This window comes from Coregonus lavaretus (assembly GCF_964263955.1).
Source record: "Coregonus lavaretus genome assembly, chromosome: 40".
NCBI lineage: Eukaryota > Metazoa > Chordata > Actinopteri > Salmoniformes > Salmonidae > Coregonus > Coregonus lavaretus.
Window position 1 is genome coordinate 8,871,692 of NC_140027.1, and position 23,538 is coordinate 8,895,229.

At 42.0% G+C, this 23,538-nt stretch overlaps 1 protein-coding gene across 3 annotated transcripts in view; it reads left to right on the forward strand.

Annotated features, from left to right (window-relative positions):
- The first annotated feature begins 8,798 nt into the window (after positions 1–8,798).
- Positions 8,799–23,538, forward strand: part of LOC311113677 (ERO1-like protein beta) — a 29,849-nt gene continuing 15,109 nt past the window's right edge. For 2 of the 3 annotated variants that reach the window (XM_084156963.1, XM_084156965.1), the window contains exons 1-4: positions 8,799–9,305; positions 11,829–11,948; positions 13,702–13,785; positions 14,115–14,156. In XM_084156963.1, the coding sequence (XP_084013089.1) occupies positions 9,135–9,305; positions 11,829–11,948; positions 13,702–13,785; positions 14,115–14,156 (417 nt within the window). In that variant the 5' untranslated portion in view covers positions 8,799–9,134. Of the gene's footprint in view, positions 9,306–10,241; positions 10,545–11,828; positions 11,949–13,701; positions 13,786–14,114; positions 14,157–23,538 lie in introns of those variants that run through there. The other variant, XM_084156964.1, reaches the window with a different exon arrangement.

Genomic DNA, 23,538 nt, shown 5'->3' on the forward strand with positions numbered 1-23,538 from the left:
TTCCTTTGCTTGCTATTGACGATGCTGACCAAGGATATCTGGATGATGAATAGCATTTAAGCTTTTTGTCACGTCTCTTGTGAGACGTGAAGAGGGGGAATGTAAAACTTTATCTTCTGATAAAGTTTTCCCTATTTTGCCAATTGCAGCATTTAAGCTTTTTGTCACGTCTCTTGTGAGACGTGAAGAGGGGGAATGTAAAACTTTATCTTCTGATAAAGTTTTCCCTATTTTGCCAATTGCACTATTAAGCTTGTGTCACGTCTCTTGTGAGACGTGAAGAGGGGGAATTAAAACTTTATCTTCTGATAAAGTTTTCCCTATTTTGCCAAATTGCAGCATTTAAGCTTTATGTCACGTCTCTTGTGAGACGTGAAGAGGGGGAATCAAAACTTTATCTTCTGATAAAGTTTTCCCTATTTTGCCAATTACACTGTTAGCTTGTGTCACGTCTTAAGTTTTCCTTCTTTACTGTTACTTGGTCACGTCTCTGGGGAGACGTGAAGAGAGGGATTTGTCGTAGTAAATATATAATGTTATAGCTTGGTCTGACTAAAATCTTGTGCATGACCCATCTTGTGTTGGGCCTTTGTATTTAATACAATGCACAAAGACTTCTATCTTGTCGGCCTTATCAGCAGGTGGCTATGGACAACACCCACGCCATAGGTCTCTCAGTTCTCCCAACTCACGACTTCTTGCTCTGAGGACATACACACACACACCCCCACACACACACACATATACACACACACACACACACACACACATCATCATTGTTAAACATACACACACATACACACACACACACACACACACACACACACACACACACACACACATCATCATTGTTAAAAATACACACACATACACACACACACACACACACACACATACACATACGCACACACACACACACACACATCATCATTGTTAAGCACACACACACACAAAAAACCCCTTCTCTTAGGCTGAACATCTGAAGACAGAGAACCCGACTCAGAGCCAATGCAATGGAGGTGACCTCGACCAACTCATCAGGACCAATCAGAAGATCAGAACTACTAGAATCAACCTACTTTATTTTATTGTATAAAATGTCAGCACACAATGTTTAGGGGCTCGCTCTCAGATATCTCCCTACGAGGTTGACGAACGGGTCCGTGCACGCTATTTACAGATATCTTTACCTCTGAATAAACTGCCTTATATTATACAATTATCCACCTTGTCCGAAAGTCTCTACTTGGTCTCCGTTCTCCAGTAAACTTGTGATTATCAACAATATCTATTACAGACATGTTTGCGCAGTGGCGAACCTATAGGCCTTCAATGTGTGACAGATTCGAGATTCTGAAAGGACAGCAACCGTAATACCAGCGCACTTATGTAGGAGAGTGCACTTTTTGTAAAACACTAAGGGCCAGTGGTGTAGTGTAGGGTATGAAGAGGTATAAACCGTGTACCCACTTTTTTTTCTGTGGGCATTGCTTATACTCACTTCTTAATCCCTACTGATGCGTATCGAAGTAGTGTAGTGGAGGTATACGATTTATCAATTATGTAGTACAATAGAGATATCATGCACAAAGTAGCCTGCTTTACAATCGTAAAGCACCTGAAATATATTCACACGCGCGCTGCACACAGCCTAGTTTCAACGGAATATCATCTGCAGGCAGCAAGCGTGTGCAGCTCTCAACTGGTTTTGACATCCGGAGCCGGTAGGGTAAGTGTGCATCCTAAAATGCTGGGTTCTTTTACTGATGACTCCGAAGCGTACTTAAAACAACCAGAACTTATTTATTTCATGTTCACCTTAACACATTCCAATCAACTACTCTCCTTTACATCATTGAATTTTTTCTGCCCTTGCATCTCGTAATCCAATCACTTCAATGCAAGAACGGAAACCCCATTGTCATTTGTTAATTAAAATAACTCAACTTCTGCATACAAATCCCATTGGCTATTTGCAACCATTTTAAATCTAAACTCATTAACACATAATACATTTCTCAATACACCACAGTAAGAAATACGTTTCAATTTATGATATCTACCAGCAAATGCTAACTAAGGCAACAATGGGTATGCAAACCAGGTATTGAAAAAATGTAATCCGAAGTGTTGGTTAGTAGGCTATTTGTGATGCGCAATTGTCATCATGCACAGTTTGTATCAGGGGCGTAGACATGGATGGGCCTGGGTAGACAGAGGCCCACCTGCTGGGGAGCCAGGCCCTGACAGGCCCACCCAATCAGATTGATGTGGTTTAAGCATTGGTGTAGACTTAGACCATCAATGTTTTTTCTATTTAAAAAAAGTTTGATTTTGGGAGTGAAAATCAAAAAAATCTATTGGAGAACTCATAAAAAAACAGGAAAACATAGGACTTTTCACACAGGGGGCCTTTCCTTCGCTTGGCAGGCTTTTGGGAACTTTTTGACAATATTAGAGTATACCCACTTCTCCAGGCACAACTACGCCACCACATAGGGCCGATGGAAAGACAGCAGTCACACACAGCATGATTTTAAAGGATTTAAAAAAATCCATATACTCGGACATAATAAGCCAGTAGGTCCCAATCATAAGATTACAAAAACACAACCATTAAGCATTTCGAAATCGAAATGTACAACTATTACTTCCCATTGCAAAAAACATTTCACGTTTAGCACACAAAGTAACCAGTGACCTAAAGTTTAATGTGGAACTGACAGCGTTTTAACTACTTTACAGATATGAAACAAACAGACAATCATAATATCAGTCAAAAATATAAAATTCCCAGTTTATGCTACAAAAACAACTTTATAAGAGGTTTTCAAAATAGGTTCTATTTGACTCAACGTTCCATGACATACACTAAGGCATTGTTGGCTGAATAGATGGATGCAGTTCAATGCATGATTAATATAATTCACCAATACATTTCTTAGTAGTCCAAAAAATATTGCTATCAGGATGTAAATCACAGCCGGCCTGGTACATTGTTTGCTGCCACCATACGGGATACACTGTTTCAGTTTCAATTACTCTATATTCTGGACAGAAATGGACGAATGTAACTGAAGCTGGGAATGTCAATAAAATCTAACTAGTAAGTTCAATGATCACAAGTCAGTCATAACGTGGCTAATAGGCTAGCGTACCTATTTATGTAGCAAGCTAAAAACACAGAGCCTAACGTTAGCTAGTGTGGTGGCCGAACACAAACCTTTGCTGATAATGCTGTGATGATAAGAAGTCCGCCGACACTGTACTTTGTTTATAAAGGTTTATTATAACAAAGAGTTTCAGCGTCAGATTTACAGATACCTGCAGATATCTGAAGAACAGCAAGAGCCAATTCTGTAATTCGCTATTCCCCCCTCTCTCTGTTCAAGACATGGTATTTATATCATATATGACATAGTATGGCGTGATTTTAATATCCAATCCCTGGCCTTTTTCACATATCTCCCCATATCCTTTTTTTCCAGGAACTTTAGTAATGCTTTCCAGATGTTTCAGCAAAGTAGAGTAAAGTTAATCTGTTACACCATTTGCAAACATCAGCAAAATCCTAGACTCTAAGACACTACACTAGCTAGCTAGTTAGCTGCTAGGAGAATGTCATGTCATGTCATTGGATGAGTTGGTGAGTGACTGACTTTTCCCCCACAAATCGCTTTTCGGTGGCTATACACAGCTAGAGATGCAGGTGTCATTTGGTTAGCTAGCAAGAACTTGAACGACTGTTACACAGTTAGCATATCTCTTGCGTTCGCAAATTCACTCTGGCTATCTACTCTGATTTAGCACAGAACAACTGATGAATTTACGAACGCGCAACACCTGCTGTATATGACCGGTGTCAGTAAACATAGGCAAAAAAAGTAATAGTTAGTCAATAAAATGTTAACAGCCTAACCAACTCTGCTACGGTGAATAAAATGGTCAGAGTGAGGTGTTCTCTCATTTGTGTCTGGAAGTAGGTAGGTAGCTAGCTAGCAAGCTAGCCAACTTTTGCCAGTTAGCTTGGGTGCTTTGTTGGGACAAGCATGCATTGGCAGGAAAGCTGCAGAAGGACGAGGAGGCTACAATTCTCCATTGTTTATCAGTGCAATTGTGACGGCCAACTAGCTGAAAAAGTTTAATATTCCTTCGTTAGATTTTAGCTCATCTTGCATTAGTTGTTGGTATTGTTGTTGATGTGCATAACTGAGGGAGAGCCTACCCTTTCATGTTTTCTTTTAACCTTTATTTAACTAGGCAAGTCAGTTAAGAACAAATTCTTATTTACAATGACGGCCTACACCGGCCAAACCCGGACGACGCTGGGCCAATTGTGCACCGCCCTATGGGACTGCCAATCACGGCCGGTTGTGATACAGCCTGGAATCGAACCAGGGGGTCTGTGGTGACGCCTCAAGCACTGAGATGCAGTGCCTTAGACCGCTGCGCCACTCGGGAGCCCCTTGATCAATAGGACTGTAAAGTTCCCAAATGTAAGAGGACTACCGTGGTGTTTACATATTTGCAGAAATCCATTCAGGTGTATTTTGTGGCTTTTGGAGAATGCGTTCTAATGATCTAAAGTCGCACTGTTGCAACTGCCTGTAAACACACAGTCCAGTTCAAAGTGAAAATGGCTTGTTTGTATAAAGGTCTACTGATTGGCTATAGCGCACCATCTGTGTAGACTCCAGTCCTGGACAAGACAGATGTTTTTATTTGGTTTTATTTACTGCAGTGTCTATTAATTGTCCAAATGCACGGCCACTTTCCCACTCTATATTGCTATAGGATTTTCACAAATGCCTTATTATACTGATAAAGAAATGTGTGAGTAAGATATGACTAAAATGTCACACCCTCAGTTAAATTAATAATGTATGACTATTAGTAGACTAGAGCTTAGAGAGTTAATCAAATGTGTTTATATAAGATGCATATTTGCCCAGCAACAGAGTATTTGTGTCTTGTAATTAGGCAAGCAGAAGTGCAAAACGATTTAAACCAATAACAGGAGACTGGTTCCAAAAACACACAGGGAAGGGGAGTGAAAGGCTTGCAGGATATTGTGAGATAACTATGTATGGGAATAGACAAAAAATGCAGCCTGCCCGAGCAAGGAGTAGACTATGATAAGAATGTGTGTGTGTGTGTGTGTGTGTGTGTGTGTGTGTATGTATGTGTGACCTGATGGTCAGGAGAGCAGAGGATAATCACATGAGCTAAACCCAGGTGTGAGCTTACAAGATGTGTACAGTGGAAAAATACAGCCCGCCTAAAGCGAGGAGGGATTTTTCCTCTGACGTGTGTGTATAAAAATATTGTACGTCCATTTTGTGGCAGAGCGCTCTCTCATGAATAAGGGCTGACCATTGCAAAAAAGGGGTCTTTGTTTAATTTATTTAAACTATAGATTTACACCTCTGGGAATTATTCAAATATTTAAGAAGTGTTTGACTTCAACCATTGAGATAACAACATTCTCGTGACATATACGTAATTCCCAAACATTCTAAGAATTTATAAAAACGTGAAAATGACCATATCTAAGTGGTCGCTTGTCAGATTTCTTTTTTTTAAAGTGTCATATTCTTCCTGGGGGTGTATATGAACAGATTTTAATAAGATTTCATATTGCTAAAATGCTGTCAGTTCCACTTTAAATGCAACAATGTTTCACATAAGTTATTTTCAAAGAGATGGCTAACAACAGCAAGCGCCCTGCAATAAAAAAACACAGTTCCACTCACCAGATGATTTGGAAGTTATTCTTGAAAAGGGAGAAGCTAACAAATTAGCAACAACATCCTCTTTGATAACACCTGCTACAGCCGCTGCAAACTAGCCGGCAACAAAAGCTAGCTAGCTAGGCCTTGAGAAAACTACTGCTGGCTTTTGCCCAGTGACCTGTTGACCTTCAAGAAGGCAGAAATGTCCATAGGTTTTTGGAAAAACAGTCCCACTCATTGAGTCAAAATGTGATTGGTTGATTCCACTGTCACTCCAAAATGTTGCCCTAATACAGTTGAATGGCAGATGCCTTTATCTAGCTTATAATGGCCTAGCCAATGGCTGACTTAGCTAGCTAGATTTATCTCCCCAGAGACAGCAAAGAAAAGTTCTGATTGGATCTTTTTTTTTCAGCGCCAACCCTTTCCTTTCCAACAAAAACTGAAGAGATTAAATCAGAGCATCATTGAAAATAATAATATAATTATCATTATTATAATATTATCATAATCATTATTTTATAAATCCTTAGCTCTTCTCTGAAGGCGTAGAAGGTCCATTGTTCCCCTCTGTGCTTGGGTTAGTAATAATTTGTAGTGGCTCTATTTTCCCTCAGCATGCATTTTTTCACTATTCTGAATGTCTAAAGAATCCATATGTTGTTCTGAAATATGAACACAGAAATACTGGACATTTTGAACTCTTATTATGGTGGTGATTTGACAAAATTACTTGAATTGGACTCATATTTTTCTGGTCTCGGTCTTGACTCGGTCTCGGACCCCTTGTCCCCCTCCCGGTCTTGGTCTTGACTCGGACTCGATTTGCTTCGGTCTTGGTCTTGAATTGATCTCGCTTTAGGTGGTCTCGAACACAACACTTCCTCTACCCAGAGCTTCTGTGGCACAGTCCGTTAGGTGCGTGCCTCTGCATCGTAGGAGCCGCTGTCCGAGTTCCTGTGGCAGTCTCACTTTATCCCGCTACACTGGTGGCAGCAGTGATCCCTCCAGTGGTCTCACGTGGTATTGGGCAAGCATGATCTGTAGGTGTTTTGGGCTTGGTGTGCGAGGACACTTGGTGGAGAAGCCTGGAGTCCGAGGGTAGTAGCAACAATGTGATCAACGGGGTTTCAAACCTGTGTTTTGTGAGCTCACACCTCTGACCTCATCCGGAGTCTAATTTCTCCCCTTAAAGGGATACTTCAGGATTTTGGCAATGATGCCCTGTATCTCTTTCCCAAGAGTCAGATGAACTTGTGGATATCATTTGTATGTCTCTGTGTCCAGTATGAAGGAAGCTATAGGTAGTTTCCCGAGCCAATGCTAACTAACTAGCGTCAACGCAATGACTGGAAGTATATGGGTGTCTGAAGCTAGTTAGCAATTGAGTATGGAATTTAATATTTTTTGAATCTCTGCCTCCTTGGTTTTTCTTTTGTATGTTTTTTTGTGTTGGTTTTTCCTTTTTATGGTTTGTGTGTGATAAATACCTGCTGAACTCTATAACGTACCTACTGTATCTAGCTATATGTCTTATCTTAACTAATGTCAAAGGAACACGAGGTAATTCCAATTTCTTTCCTTTTATTATTAATATTAACAATTAATATTAACAAGGCCTCCTGTAGCTCAGTTGGTAGAGCATGGCGCTTGCAACGCCAGGGTTGTGGGGAGGAGAAGGTGGCAGAGCTTCCCAGGGTTAGAGGCAGATGCTTGGAATTTAGAGTGGTAGAAAGTGGCTTTAGCAGCAGAAACAGAGGAAGAAAATGTAGAGAGGAGGGAGTGAAAAGATGCCAGGTCCGAATGGGAGTCTAGTTTTCCTCCATTTCCGCTCGGCTGCCCGGAGCCCTGTTCCGTGAGCTCGCAATGAGTCGTCAAGCCACGGAGCAGGAGGGGAGGACCGAGTCGGCCGGGAGGATAGGGGACATAGAGAGTCAAAGGATGCAGAAAGGGAGGAGAGGAGGGTTGAGGAGGCAGAATCAGGAGATTGGAGGTAGAAGGATTGAGCAGAGGGAAGAGATGATAGGATGGAAGAGGAGAGAGTAGCGGGAGAGAGAGAGCGAAGGTTGCGATGGCGCATTACCATCTGAGTAGGGGCAGAGTGAGTAGTGTTGGAGGAGAGCGAGAGAGAAAAGGATACAAAGTAGTGGTCGGAGACATGGAGGGGAGTTGCAGTGAGATTAGTAGAAGAACAGCATCTAGTAAAGATGAGGTCAAGCGTATTGCCTGCCTTGTGAGTAGGGGGGGACGGTGAGAGGGTGAGGTCAAAAGAGGAGAGGAGTGGAAAGAAGGAGGCAGAGAGAAATGCGTCAAAGGTAGACGTAGGGAGGTTAAAGTCACCCAGAACTGTGAGGGGTGAGCCATCCTCAGGAAAGGAACTTATCAAGGCGTCAAGCTCATTGATGAACTCTCCAAGGGAACCTGGAGGGCGATAAATGATAAGGATGTTAAGCTTGAATGGGCTAGTTACTGTGACAGCATGGAATTCAAATGAGGAGATAGACAGATGGGTCAGGGGAAAAAGAGAGAATGTCCACTTGGGAGAGATGAGGATTCCTGTGCCACCACCCCGCTGACCAGATGCTCTCGGGGTATGCGAGAACACATGGTCAGACGAGGAGAGAGCAGTAGGAGTAGCAGTGTTTTCAGTGGTAATCCATGTTTCCGTCAGCGCCAAGAAGTCGAGGGACTGGAGGGTAGCATAGGCAAGGTATCAGCATCTTCCTCCTTTCACCAAACAGCCTTGCAGCCAATCAGCTTTTCCCCAAGAGGGTCTGATGCAGAGATCTCGAGATTGTCTCTTTGTCCAGCCTCCTCAAACTCAGTGCAAATCATCACTGACAATGTTTTAAAGCTTAGGGCCAAAGGAAAACCTAACTAGAGCCTAAATATGAATACATGTAAAAATAAAAGCATATGTAAACAATACATCCGCTAGGGCTTCTGAAATGACACTGCCACAAATTACAGTGTATTTTCATTAGGCTATTATAACAAGTCACGAGCACGCAGTAAAATCATTTTCATTTTTACTGTACGTCCTTCACCTGTACCTCTTTGCTCTCCGTAGCCGAGTTTTTTTTTTTAACCAATTGTCTCGGGTTGACAACTCTGTTTTATTAGATGGCTAAACTTGGTATTTTCGGCGTTGTGAATATTATTTATGACGACTACTGGTGATACTAAATATATTTTCACAAGTTACTTCTGAGGATACATTCGTACAGCTTTGGTTGGAAACTTTCATTTATCATTACGACAAGCGAATAAGCTTTTCGCCGCTGTTGTTGCTAGTGCGCACTAGCTAGCTAGCTAGTAGCACATCATTAGCTAGCCTGCCATCTACATTTCAAACCGGTTCTTTGTTTTTGTGTTTCGTGGCGCGTTGCATTTGCATCAGTGATGATAAAAAACACGATACAATCCGCAGGACTTCTGGTTTTGTTGTGGTTGGTATTTGGGGACTTTGTTCTGGGTTGGTTTCACAACAGAGTCAAAACCAAAACGTACAACAACCAATATTCTTCCAAAGAAGATGCTCCTGACAGTCAAGACCAGAGCTGTTTTTGTCACGTAAGTACATTCAACTTACAAGTTACAATATATTGCAATATCAATGTCCGTTTAGGAAGGCTAAATGAAAATTATTCTAGCATTTTCTACTGTCACGTTAATTTGACGTCATCATACCCAGATAGCTTTCTGGCGCCCTACTGTTGCATTATCCAACTTTATGGACAGCAGGGCATAACATGTATACATTAATCAAATTGTTTATTTTGCCTTTCGCATCGATACACACGGACTTATTAAAATAATTATTAAAATGGGTGGCTAAAGACACTTAGCCAGCTATTTCCTGAATTCAACATCAGTGTTTATTGTTATTGTTGTACAGTGTAATTTGACACAGACAATATCTCGTGCTTGTGCGCATCTCAACTCAAGACCCCAAGTCAAACTTGCCCTTATCATGCGAATATCCGATCTTAATTCACAAAATCTGCCACTTCCAGTCTCACAAATCCGTTTGTAGGCGTGTGTCGTGCAATGTTATATTTCTGTGTATTTTTTCTTGATGTTTCTCATTCATGCCAACTTTTGAAAGAAGTTAGCTACTGAGATGAGTGGTTGTGTATGTGATCGACGCCTGACTTGACCCAATCCGAATCAATAAGTGTCTGTTTTTTGTTCTACTATGGCACGTGCCTTTATTATTTTATTCTAACAAATTGCACTCACATTAGTAATATGAAAAGACCGAGACGTGGTGTCGTCTGATTGGCCATACTAAAGCTTCCTTCCAATGAGTTTGTGGGACATGTAGTCTTCTCTTCCGTTAGGAATACTTGCTTTAAAAGACCTTGAACCGATGTGAAGACTACAAATGTCAGGTATAGAGGCGGAACTAAGTTTGACAGCTGCTGACGTATCTTTGTTTGGAGGCGAGGCCTGGGCGGGAGAATTATGCACGAGGAAAATCAGTGGTCTGAAATGACAGCTCATCCCCAGGTTAGGTCAGAGTCGTCGCATCAACTCTGGCGAACTCTCACCTGTTTGTTGAAGTAGGCTACAGCAGTCCTTTTAGGGACATAAAACACAGAGAGATTATCATAAGGCTGGTCTTCGTTTTGTAATTTACTGCTGTTAAAGATAGCAGCTCCTCAGAGAAATAGGCAAATTAAACTGTATTTGTAATAAACAAGGAAACCACTCAATGGTTTTGAATTCACCATCATGCTCAGAGGACTTTATTACTTATGGACGGCTTCACTGCTTCCAATCACATTCTCTGGACAGCTACACTCAGAGGTCAGATATATGGTTATGTTTCCAGCTGTGGGCTATATGATGATGCTTGTGTCAATGTACAACTGTTTGCTACATTTCTGACATATTGTCACAATGACACAGAATAAACTGAAAGAGAAATGTCTTTCTGCTGTTTGTAGCCAGTTGGTGAAACTAGTTGTCAGTAACAGCTGGTCAGATAGGCTACTCCGTTTTCTCCTCATCATGACACACAGCCACTGATGTGAAAGTGACTGAATAGTCTACACAGTGCTAAGAGAATTCTTGCAACACACATACCTTTCATACGACTGTAGTGACAATATACTCCTGAAACGAGTTTAACAACTAAAACATTTTCTATAACACCATTTGCATTGATTGGGTCTAGACCTGAATACTCCATGACGAGAGCGAGTGGGAAGGCTTGGGTGTCTGCTGGACCAGACCAACGCAGTCTTTCTTTCACAAAGCAGCTGTCTATTTCATTATGCATGGGAGAATAAAGCCGGTTGTCCGCAGGTATCAGATGTATGAAAAGGGAAAGGTGGAGGGAGAATGGCAAATGTTTTGGTAACCAAATTTTGGTCAACAACCTCAACCGGCAGCTGGAACGAACGTCATCGTGTTGCTTAAGTGTTTTGTGTTGTTCGAGCGTCAGGAAGTGGTCTTTTATCTGGCTTCCAGCTCTCATATCTGAAATTGTTTGTGATTTGAATTAGTATGTTGCAGTTTAGGTATCAGGCTAAATGTATGTAAGAGGAAGTTAAGATTTGCAGGCCAGCTTTTGCCCTTGTTTCTCTCTCTCTCTCTCTCTCTCTCACTCTCTCACTCACTCACTCACTCACTCACTCACTCACTCACTCACTCACTCACTCACTCACTCACTCACTCACTCACTCACTCACTCACTCACTCACTCACTCACTCACTCACTCACTCACTCACACACTCACACACTCATCGCTTGCTCCCCAGCTGATGTATGCTCCTTCCCACTGCTGAACAGAACCGCGCTGCGCATCTGTACTCTTAATATTGATTGTGCTTATCACTGAAAAGCTTTCAATCTCTCCAAAAACTCTTGTCCAGTCCACTTAGTAGTCTGATTTTAGCCACAGAGATAATTGAGTCTCGTTTTAGTCAACTGAAATTAACAATCTTTTTCGTTTAGTTATAGTTTTTTCTGGGTCTATTTAGTCAATTGCCACTAAAACATAGGTGTTTGACAAATATTTTTGTTGACAAAATTAATGCTGGTGTACAACCATAATTCTTAAGGCATTCTCCGGTTGTTTCCCTCAGTTGACAGGCGTCTTGGACGACTGCTTCTGTGACATCGAGAGCATCGATGTCTTCAACAACTTCAAGATCTACCCCCGCATTCAGAAGCTGACCGAGAGAGACTACTTCAGGTACTACAGGGTAAGTACTGAATAGTAGGCCCCAACAGTGGAGGACGAGGAGCTTTAGAAATGTCCTTAAAATCATCAGACCGTAAGGTTTTGCGTTTGTCTTTGCAGTATAGCTTAAATGTGTCCTAAAGGTAATCCCTCAATAAACAATCCTACTACTGTGGATTTACACTAATTGACTACCTGTATTTTCAAATGGGTTTGTATTTGTTTTTAACAATACCTTTGTTTGAGCTTCTATGGCTCCTAACCCGTAGTACTAATGCTTTTAAAGGGACCCTCCCCAATTCATTTCCTTGCTAATCTAAAACAAATAGGCCAAGCAAATGTTTTCCAGCCTACCCCATATAGAGTTTGTGGTCGCTGCTCTGTTGTGTATTCACTGCAGAGAATGTCTCTGCCCGGGACTACTGTTGTAGTTGGAATAGGTCTGCTTCAGGGATGACTGTAAATTGACAGCGAATAGACAACATTCTTAAATAAATAAAAAACTCCTTCTGTTTACATTATAATGTCCAGGGTTGTATTCACTAGGAACCAAACGGAATGGGACGGGACTAACCTGAACTCGTCCCATAGGGTTGGTTGTTTAGCAACAAAACTGACACATGCGCAACTATGGCGCAAAACAGACAGGGTTAGCTTATGCACTAATGTATACACCCTGACCAGGAAAAACTTGCTTGGGCCCTAATTACAGCAAAAACTCATTGACCTTACGTTATAATTATGGTATGTGATACTTATCAGGCACACTAAGTGTGAAAATTTGATGCTCCTCATACTGGAACCTAGGTATTAGAAAGAGTGCATTAGGATGACATCAACGTGTGGATGTAACTGAATCTTGTAGGGAAATACAGTAGATCCAGTGCTGACCTTTAGTCATCCCTCTTTCCCAATCATCCTCTTTTGCATCCCTAGACAGTCTTACGAGTTGCCCATTTGTAGAACCTGATGCAAATATTATAAAATTCTCTCTGATAACAGCACTCTGTCCCCTGTTACATTTGTGTAACTGCTCAAACACTCTCCCAACACCTAGCATCCATAAAAAACATTGAGGCCCATTGAGTCACTTTAATCTTTTCACAAAGGCAGTAAAAAAAACACTTGGCGTGTGAGTCCAGCTGTTGCGTTCATACACCATTCATACACATTAAGCCAACTCATTCTAAAGGCAGTGTATTGCCCTTTTCCCACTGTGAACTTCCAATCAGGAACTCTGAAAAGGAAGAATAGACTCATAGGAACATCATTTAATATTTTCAGAATACTCATCTGGCCCCTAGTCTGATAATCCGATGAAGTTTATGTCTACCACTGCCACTGGTCAGTTAGCTGCTGCTCTCCTAGTCAACATCCCATTGGCTGAGCGACACTTTTGACCCCACAGACAGTGTGTCACCTTTATGATTATGAAGCATTCTCCTCATACGGTCGCCTTTGTATGAGGTTGATGTATCCAATGACGAGCACGACTGGAAAGATGTCACCAGCAGCGACGATGCCCCGCATTTTCGACGGTGCTCGTCTCTGAAAAGCGTCAACGGAAAGAGAATCTGAATCATTTCATGACATCATTATTTGAGACTCCTTCTGAGACACTTATAATCATGCGTATAATTCTAAATCGGGAAAAAAGTGAATTTAGCTTAGCTGTTCTGTCTTGCCTGTCTCCAATACATCACATCTCTGTGTGACGCAGTCACTTTCATAGCATATACCATGCCATCCCAACTCTTCCCTTTTCTTCTCCACAGGTCAACCTGAATAGGCCCTGTCCCTTCTGGGCTGACGATGGCCACTGCTCCATCAAGGACTGCCAAGTGGAGCCCTGCCCAGAGGTCAGTTCAACCTACCCACAATTATCTACGTTGGTCTCCAAATTGACTCCTAGTATTCATTACCCATAGACACGTAGGCTACAACAGGGTGGAGCTATTATTACTATATTGCTAATCACTGTGATTATTTTAGATGTAGGCCTACAAGAAGAGGCCCCTAACCCCTAGTGGGTTCATTTACTATTGTTAATATAGTCTTTCCCGAGTCTTCATATTCTAATCTGTGTTTTCCATTAATTATAGCTTAGCCTCTGTGACCTGCTTTCTGCGTTGTTGACAGTGATGTTCACCTGTCCCATCTGTTTTCTTTGTGTGTGTTTGTTTTACAGAGCAAGATTCCAGTGGGAATTAAGTCTGGAAACTACAATAGGGTAAGACGGTCTCTCTCCAGACAGACAGACAGACATCGTTCACTCAACAGTCATTCAACTGTAATGATTACAAACACACTCTACAAACACGTTAGAATGAAAGGAAAGAGATGTACCGTATGCACTCTTGATTTTCATGCAATATGGAAAAGAAACAGCAGTGTATTTACTATGTTGTAAAATAATTAGGGCAAAGGAGGAAGTTAAACAGATAATACTGTGTAAATTGATGGTTGGAAGGATGAATTATAGTTGGATACGTTCTATTTTATATCTGATTTAACTGAGGGTCTCTGGAGTGTCATGTACATATAGGCCAGGCTACCTCTAGAGAGCAGACAGAAAGCGTTTGTTTGCCTCGTCACAGTGTAGCCAGGTAAATAGTGTTTGTGCTTGTTCCAGCACTTTCTGACACTTCCAGGAGGACAGAGATTGATGGCCGATTTCAGCGGCCACTAAGTGCTGAATCAGCTGCCAAGACAGACAGACTGCTTCCCAAATGGCTCTCTATTCCCTATATAGTACTCTACATTTGACCAGAACCCTTTGGGCCCTAGTCAAACGAAGTGCACTATATAGGGAATAGGGTGCCATTTGGGAAGCAGTCTGTCTGTCTTGGCAGCTGATTCAGCACTTGGTGGCCGCTGAAATCGGCCATCACTCTCTGTCCTCCTGGATATCTCCTGTGGTAGTTTCCATTGATCCTGGACTGGAGGGGGTGGAGGGGTATGCGAGTGATATGTTTGTTGGCGAACGCTTGGGTCGTGTTCAGTAGGCACGAAAAGGAGTGAAACAAGTAGGTACTATCTGATTTTTGTCTATTTACAAATGCTTGTTTTTGTTCTCTTCTGCAAAGTGTTTTGATACAGTGTGCCCTAATGAACACGACCCTGGCGTAGTGCCTTCTGTTTGTCTTGTAATGACCCAATAGTGTTTGTTGGACATCTGGACTGATTGCCAGGCAAGGTCAAATCCTGCTGTATCTTTAGTTGGTAGGAAAAGTTTATGTTTGGACACATTGGTTGAGCTTTTCAATGGGCTCCTAGTTTGGTGTAATTAGTCCCATGGTTTTTCACACTTTCCACTCCAGCAGGGGCTATATACATTATAGGGGTAGTTACATGGCTATATGTACAGGGCAAGGTTTATTGTTTTTCACCTTTTAATAACTGTAGTTTATTACCACATCTGGCTTGATCTCCCGGGGTCTCTGGTTCCTTGTTGTGTGATGATTTTTGCCACATCACCCCTAGTGTTAGGTGTTAGCGCTAAGCGTCCTACTTGATACGTGTGAGTCAAAAAGCTAATTGAATTTGCAGTTAGCGCTGTGGTGGTGCTCTCCCACAGCTGAAGGGACAGAGGGGGCATGCAGGCAGTGCTGGCTAGAGACGCAATGTGGCTGGCGACGTGGCCATGCCGCATGAAAAAGCACAGCATGTGCTTGTGTGTGAGGTCATGACGAAACTTTAGCTGACTGCAAATTAGAGCTGTTTATTTAGCTTTTTATGCTTCGTGGCTTGTGGCGTTAGCTTAACCAATTTGTTTAGCCCCTCAGGTATTTTTTCTTGACTGACTTTCTATTTTAAAAGTGTAGTCCTATTGCAGACAGTGTGTGAAGAGCTCGATTTCAAGTATGCAGAGTAGGGAGCCTTAATGATGGATTTAGCCTAGCCTAATTGATAACAAAGATGGGTCGTTTCATTTGATTTCAATCACCTTTGGACTGCACCCCTTTTGATTTTAACAAAACTTTTAATACATATTTGTCCATGGTAGAAGTGGTCAGAAAGTAGCTTTTTGGTAGAGATGACCCATTTTGCATACCCCACCCTACCATGAGACATCCATGTCTTCATCACTGGAAAATATAAAAGGTTGAGTTTTATATAATTTAAAAGCTTATAAACAGGGTTGTCAAACTATTGTATAATTTCTTGACAATTACTTACTTTTTTTAACCTATATGTTGTGTCTTAGACCCGATTTTACATAATCTGAGGGGTTTGTGTTGTGCCCGCCACAGCATGCTCTTGAATACAGGTTGGGTGTCATGTTTTGGGTGATCAATTATCTAAAATGGGAAAACAATTGAAATGTCAACTTTCAAATAAATTGTAGCACAAGGATGTATGGAGGTCCACACATCAGAGACTTAAATAAGAATATCAGTTGTTTTAAATTATACTGTCAATCTTCCATAGGAAACCTATTGAAATCAAAAAATTATAGATAATAGAGTAGACATTCCCATTTAAATTGACATTTGATGGTGGGTGGACTGGTGGCCATCTTTGTGGTATTAATTGGAAGTAAACATTTACATTCAATTAACATTTAATATTAACAATTTGTACCAGCTAAATTGCAGGGATATGTCCTAGGGTTGTGCGGTATCCAGATTTCCATACCTTAACACCGTGCTTGTGCCATCCCGGGATATACGGTATTACCGGTAGTGCACACAAGCGGCACTATTATTATTGTTTTCAAACAGGAAAAAAGCCCCAAAAACGTCACTTACCAGAATGTTAACAAAATGCTAACAAGTACTAAGGAATTCTCATAGCAGATGCTAGGTAAATGGTAACGAGCACATGCACACATTTACTACTAGGACCGACAACCCAGCTCATAAAGTTATGCAAGTATCTCAAAATGCAGTTTGCAGCATGCACAAAACAAATATTAGCAGCAGGAGGGGATTGTCTCTGCTGCTGTTATCAAGAAGCTTGATCTTGCAAGCTAACGTTAGCAACATTAGCAAGTTAGCAAAACCCAGCTGGAGAAAATGTATTTGGCACATCTTAGATAGTTAATGTAATAGTTAGAGGATATATAGCTGGCAAACATTAGTAGTACATTTCATACAAGTGTAACTTCATCACCTCACTTAAGTTGCGCTGCAGGAGTGACTCACCTTACGAAGCTCCCATTTTGCTCGTTGTGCTTCTTTGTAAACAAACACACGTAACCGGCTCAAACCACTGTTTTGGGAAACTAGTACCGGTAAGCTTCATAATGAAAAATTATCTAACGGCTGAAATGATGAACACGATCTGCTTTATCTATTACCTAATTGACAAGTTGACTGCAGGTATTTATTTAAAAAGTACTAATATTCAAAGCCCAAAAAACGTCGCTTACCAGAATGCTAACAAAATGCTAACAAGTACTAAGGGATCCTCATAGAGAATGCCAACTAAATGCTAACGAGCGCATTGCGAACGTTTTGTACAGTTTCTGACCTAAACTATACAAGTAACTCAAAAACTCTACTCACAGTTTGTTGCATGCAGAGGCACCACTTTAGTTTTAGAAGTGGTGGGGGACATAACCTGGCGAATTTGTTTGGGGCATCTAAAGCTCATTTCCTGCATTTTTACACAATTTAATATGCCGTCTCTATTTAGAATGAAAAGTAAGCAAAAATGCACACAGTCATCAAGCTAGGTAAGAGAACATTATTAAAAATATGTTTAAGTGATGAATAAGACTGAACTAATTACAAAGGTAATTCAATAATAAATATTGTGTTGCACCTAACAAATGAAAAAAACAGACTTTTGATTTGTCTTTATTAAGACATCCTCTCTATCAAATTTCAGCCAGACCGACCAGCCAGCCGAGCCGCCTGCACGCCCAACCCCCACCAGTCTAGTCAATAACTCAACTCTCTCCCAACATAATTTCCTTCCCAGTTCACACCTTTCATTTTTTTTAATTCCCAGGGGAAAGTTTTGGAAACAAAAAAAACAAACAAAAAAACATACATACATACAGTGAGGGAAATAAGTATTTGATCCCTCTGCAAAACATGACTTAGTACTTGGTGGCAATCACAGAGGTCAGACGTTTCTTGTAGTTGGCCACCAGGTTTGCACACATCTCAGGAGGGATTTTGTCCCACTCCTCTTTGCAGATCTTCTCCAAGTCATTAAGGTTTCGAGGCTGACGTTTGGCAACTCGAACCTTCAGCTCCCTCCACAGATTTTCTATGGGATTAAGGTCTGGAGACTGGCTAGGCCACTCCAGGACCTTAATGTGCTTCTTCTTGAGCCACTCCTTTGTTGCCTTGGCCGTGTGTTTTGGGTCATTGTCATGCTGGAATACACATCCACGACCCATTTTCAATGCCCTGGCTGAGGGAAGGAGGTTCTCACCCAAGATTTGACGGTACATGGCCCCGTCCATCGTCCCTTTGATGCGGTGAAGTTGTCCTGTCCCCTTAGCAGAAAAACACCCCCAAAGCATAATGTTTCCACCTCCATGTTTGACGGTGGGGATGGTGTTCTTGGGGTCATAGGCAGCATTCCTCCTCCTCCAAACACGGCGAGTTGAGTTGATGCCAAAGAGCTCCGTTTTGGTCTCATCTGACCCAACACTTTCACCCAGTTCTCCTCTGAATCATTCAGATGTTCATTGGCAAACTTCAGACGGCCCTGTATATGTGCTTTCTTGAGCAGGGGGACCTTGCGGGCGCTGCAGGATTTCAGTCCTTGAGGGCGTAGTGTGTTACCAATTGTTTTCTTGGTGACTATGGTCCCAGCTGCCTTGAGCTCATTGACAAGATCCTCCCGTGTAGTTCTGGGCTGATTCCTCACCGTTCACATGATCATTGCAACTCCACAAGGTGAGATCTTGCATGGAGCCCCAGGCTGAGGTAAATTGATAGTTATTCTGTGTTTCTTCCATTTGCGAATAATCGCACCAACTGTTGTCACCTTCTCACCAAGCTGCTTGGCGATGGTCTTGTAGCCCATTCCAGCCTTGTGTAGGTCTACAATCTTGTCCCTGACATCCTTGGAGAGCTCTTTGGTCTTGGCCATGGTGGAGAGTTTGGAATCTGATTGATTGATTGCTTCTGTGGACAGGTGTCTTTTAGACAGGTAACAAACTGAGATTAGGAGCACTCCCTTTAAGAGTGTGCTCCTAATCTCAGCTCGTTACCTGTATAAAAGACACCTGGGAGCCAGAAATCTTTCTGATTGAGAGGGGGGTCAAATATTTTTTTCCCTCATTAAAATGCAAATCAATTTATAACATTTTTGACATGCATTTTTCTGGATTGTTTTGTTGTTATTCTGTCTCTCACTGTTCAAATAAACCTACCATTAAAATTATAGACAGATCATTTCTTTGTCAGTGGGCAAACGTACAAAATCAGCAGGGGATCAAATACTTTTTTCCCTCACTGTACATATATGTGGTCCTCTATAGCTCAATTGGTAGAGCATGGCGCTTGTAACGCCAGGGTAGTGGGTTCGATCCCCGGACCACCCATACGTAAAAATGTATGCGCACATTACTGTAAGTCGCTTTGGATAAAAGCGTCTGCTAAATGGCTTATTATTATTATTATTATATTATTACATGTACAGTGGGGAGAACAAGTATTTGATACACTGCCGATTTTGCAGGTTTTCCTACTTACAAAGCATGTAGAGGTCTGTAATTTTTATCATAGGTACACTTCAACTGTGAGAGACGGAATCTAAAACAAAAATCCAGAAAATCACATTGTATGATTTTTAAGTAATTCATTTGCATTTTATTGCATGACATAAGTATTTGATCACCTACCAACCAGTAAGAATTCCGGCTCTCACAGACCTGTTAGTTTTTCTTTAAGAAGCCCTCCTGTTCTCCACTCATTACCTGTATTAACTGCACCTGTTTGAACTCGTTACCTGTATAAAAGACACCTGTCCACACACTCAATCAAACAGACTCCAACCTCTCCACAATGGCCAAGACCAGAGAGCTGTGTAAGGACATCAGGGATAAAAATGTAGACCTGCACAAGGCTGGGATGGGCTACAGGACAATAGGCAAGCAGCTTGGTGAGAAGGCAACAACTGTTGGCGCAATTATTAGAAAATTGAAGAAGTTCAAGATGACGGTCAATCACCCTCAGTCTGGGGCTCCATGCAAGATCTCACCTCGTGGGGCATCAATGATCATGAGGAAGGTGAGGGATTAGCCCAGAACTACACGGCAGGACCTGGTCAATGACCTGAAGAAAGCTGGGACCACAGTCTCAAAGAAAACCATTAGTAACACACTATGCCGTCATGGATTAAAATCCTGCAGCGCACACAAGGTCCCCCTGCTCAAGCCAGCGCATGTCCAGGCCCATCTGAAGTATGCCAATGACCATCTGGATGATCCAGAGGAGGAATGGGAGAAGGTCATGTGGTCTGATGAGACAAAAATATAGCTTTTTGGTCTAAACTCCACTCGCCGTGTTCGGAGGAAGAAGAAGGATGAGTACAACCCCAAGAACACCATCCCAACCATGAAGCATGGAGGTGGAACCATCATTCTTTGGGGATGCTTTTCTGCAAAGGGGACAGGACGACTGCCCCGTATTGAGGGGAGGATGGATGGGGCCATGTATCGCGAGATCTTGGCCAACAATCTCCTTCCCTCAGTAAGAGCATTGAAGATGGGTCGTGGCTGGGTCTTCCAGCATGACAACAACCCGAAACACACAGCCAGGGCAACTAAGGAGTGGCTCCGTAAGAAGCATCTCAAGGTCCTGGAGTGGCCTAGCCAGTATCCAGACCTGAACCCAATAGAACATCTTTGGAGGGAGCTGAAAGTCCGTATTGCCCAGCGACAGCCCCGAAACCTGAAGGATCTGGAGAAGGTCTGTATGGAGGAGTGGGCCAAAATCCCTGCTGCAGTGTGTGCAAACCTGGTCAAGACCTACAGGAAACGTATGATCTCTGTAATTGCAAACAAAGGTTTCTGTACCAAATATTAAGTTCTGCTTTTCTGATGTATCAAATGCTTATGTCATGCAATAAAATGCAAATTAATTACTTAAAAATCATACAATGTGATTTTCTGGATTTTTGTTTTAGATTCCGTCTCTCACAGTTGAAGTGTACCTATGATAAAAATTACAGACCTCTACATGTTTTGTAAATAGGAAAACCTGCAAAAACAGTAGTGTATCAAATACTTGTTCTCCCCACTGTACAGTAACACACAAACAGCAAATCTTCCATATAATTAATCTCATAGGACTAACAGTACTGTAGAGACCTTTTTACTTGCACGCAATATAGCTGTGTCGCCCCGTCTTGTCCCTAGGGGTCCAACACCCTGCCGCCCCCCCAACCCAACACACCCCAATCAGCTTTAGGATCTTAGTGAAATATTCATTATTGGTTTTGGGTGTGTTAGGCCATGGCCAGAGTGACAACCCACAGGAAGGCAGACCCCCAGGGCCAGGACTGAGCAGCCCAGCAGCTAGGGATATCTCCATTGATGTGGGCATGTTTTCAATACAGACTCCTTTAGTCGTACTGTATTCCATATAAGGCATCCAGACCTTATGAAAGTTGCCCAATATACCCTTAATCCTGTGAAAAATCTAATCTACATTTTTACATTTACAGTTTGTCATTTAGCAGACGCTCTTATCCAGAGCGACTTACAGTTAGTGAGTGCATACATTTTTATTTTTCATACTGGCCCCCCGTGGGAATCGAACCCCTAACCCTGGCGTTGCAAACGCCATGCTCTACCAACTGAGTTACATCCCTGCTGGCCATTCCCTCCCCTACCCTGGACGACGCTGGGCCAATTGTGCAGCGCCCCATGGGTCTCCCGGTCGCGGCCGGCTACAACAGAGCCTGGATTCGAACCAGGACCACTGCGCCACTCGGGAGATAATCTAGTGATAATACAGTGCATTCGTAAAGTATTCAGACCCCTTGACTTTTTTCACATTTTGTTACGTTACAGCCTTATTCTAAAATTGATGAAATTCTTGTTTTTCTTCATCAATCTACGCACAATACCCCATAATGACGAACCAAAAACAGGTTTTTAGAAATGTTTGCAAATGTACTAAAAATAAAAAACTGAAATATCACATTTACATAAGTATTCTGACCCTTTACTCAGTACTTTGTTGAAGCACCTTTGGCAGCGATTACAGCCTCATGTCTTCTTGGGTATGATGCTACAAGCTTAGCACACCTGTATTTGGGGAGTTTCTTCCATTCTTCTCTGCGTATCTTCTCAAGCTCTGTCAGGTTGGATGCACAGCTATTTTCAGAGATTTTTGATCGGGTTCAAGTCTGGGCTCTGGCTGGGCCACTCATGGACATTCATGCTTCACCATAGGCATGGTGCCTGGTTTCCTCAAGACGTGACGCTTGACATTCAAGCCAAAGAGTTCAATCATGGTTTCACAGACCAGAGAATCTTGTTTCCCATGGTCTGAGAGTCCTTTAGGTGAATTTTGGCAAACTCCAAGCGAGCTGTCATGTTCCTTTTACTGAGGAGTGGCTTCCATCTCGCCACTTTACGATAAAGGCCTGATTTGGTGGAGTGCTGCAGAGATGGTTGTCCTACTGGAAGGTTCTCCCATTTCCACAGAGGAACTCTGGAGCTCTGTCAAAGTGACCATCAGGTTCTTGGTTACCTCCCTGACCAAGGCCCTTCTCCCCCTATTGCTCAGTTTGGCCGGGCGGCCAGCTCTAGGAAGAGTCTTGGTGGTTCCAAACTTCTTCCATTTAAGAATGATGGAGGCCACTGTGTTCTTGGGGACCTTCAACGCTGCAGAAACATTTTGGTACCCTTCCCCAGATCTGTGCCTCGACACAATCCTTTCTCTGAGCTCTACGGACAATTCCTTCGACCTTATGGCTTGGTTTTTGCACAGTGGGACCTTATATAGACAGGTGTGTGCCTTTTCAAATCATTTCCAAGCAATTGAATTTACCACAGGTCAACTCGAATCAAGTTGTAGAAACATCTCAGGGATGATCAATGGAAACAGGATGCAACTGACCTCAATTCAAGTCTCATAGCAAAGGGTCTGAATACTTACACTACCGTTCAAAAGTTTGGGGTCACTTAGAATTTTCCTTGTTTTCGAAAGAAAAGCAAATTTTTTGTCCATTTAAAAGAACATCAAATTGATCAGAAATACAGCGTAGACATTGTTAATGTTGTAAATGGCTATTGTAGCTGGAAACTGCTGATTTAAAAAAAATGGAATATCTACATAGGCGTACAGAGGCCCATTATCAGCAACCATCAGTTCTGTGTTCCAATGGCACGTTGTGTTTGCTAATCCAAGTTTATATTTTTAAAAGGCTAATTGATCATTAGAAAACCCTTTTGCAATTATGTTAGCACAGCTGAAAACTGTTGTGCTGATTAAAGAAGCAATAAAACTGTCCTTCTTGAGACTAGTTGAGTATCTGGAGCGTCAGCAATTGTGGGCTCAAAATGGCCAGAAACAAATAACTTTCTTCTAAAACTCGTCAGTCTATTCTTGTTCTGAGAAATGAAGGCTATTCCATGCGAGAAATTGCCAAGAAACTGAAGATTTCGTACAACGCTGTGTAGTACTCCCTTC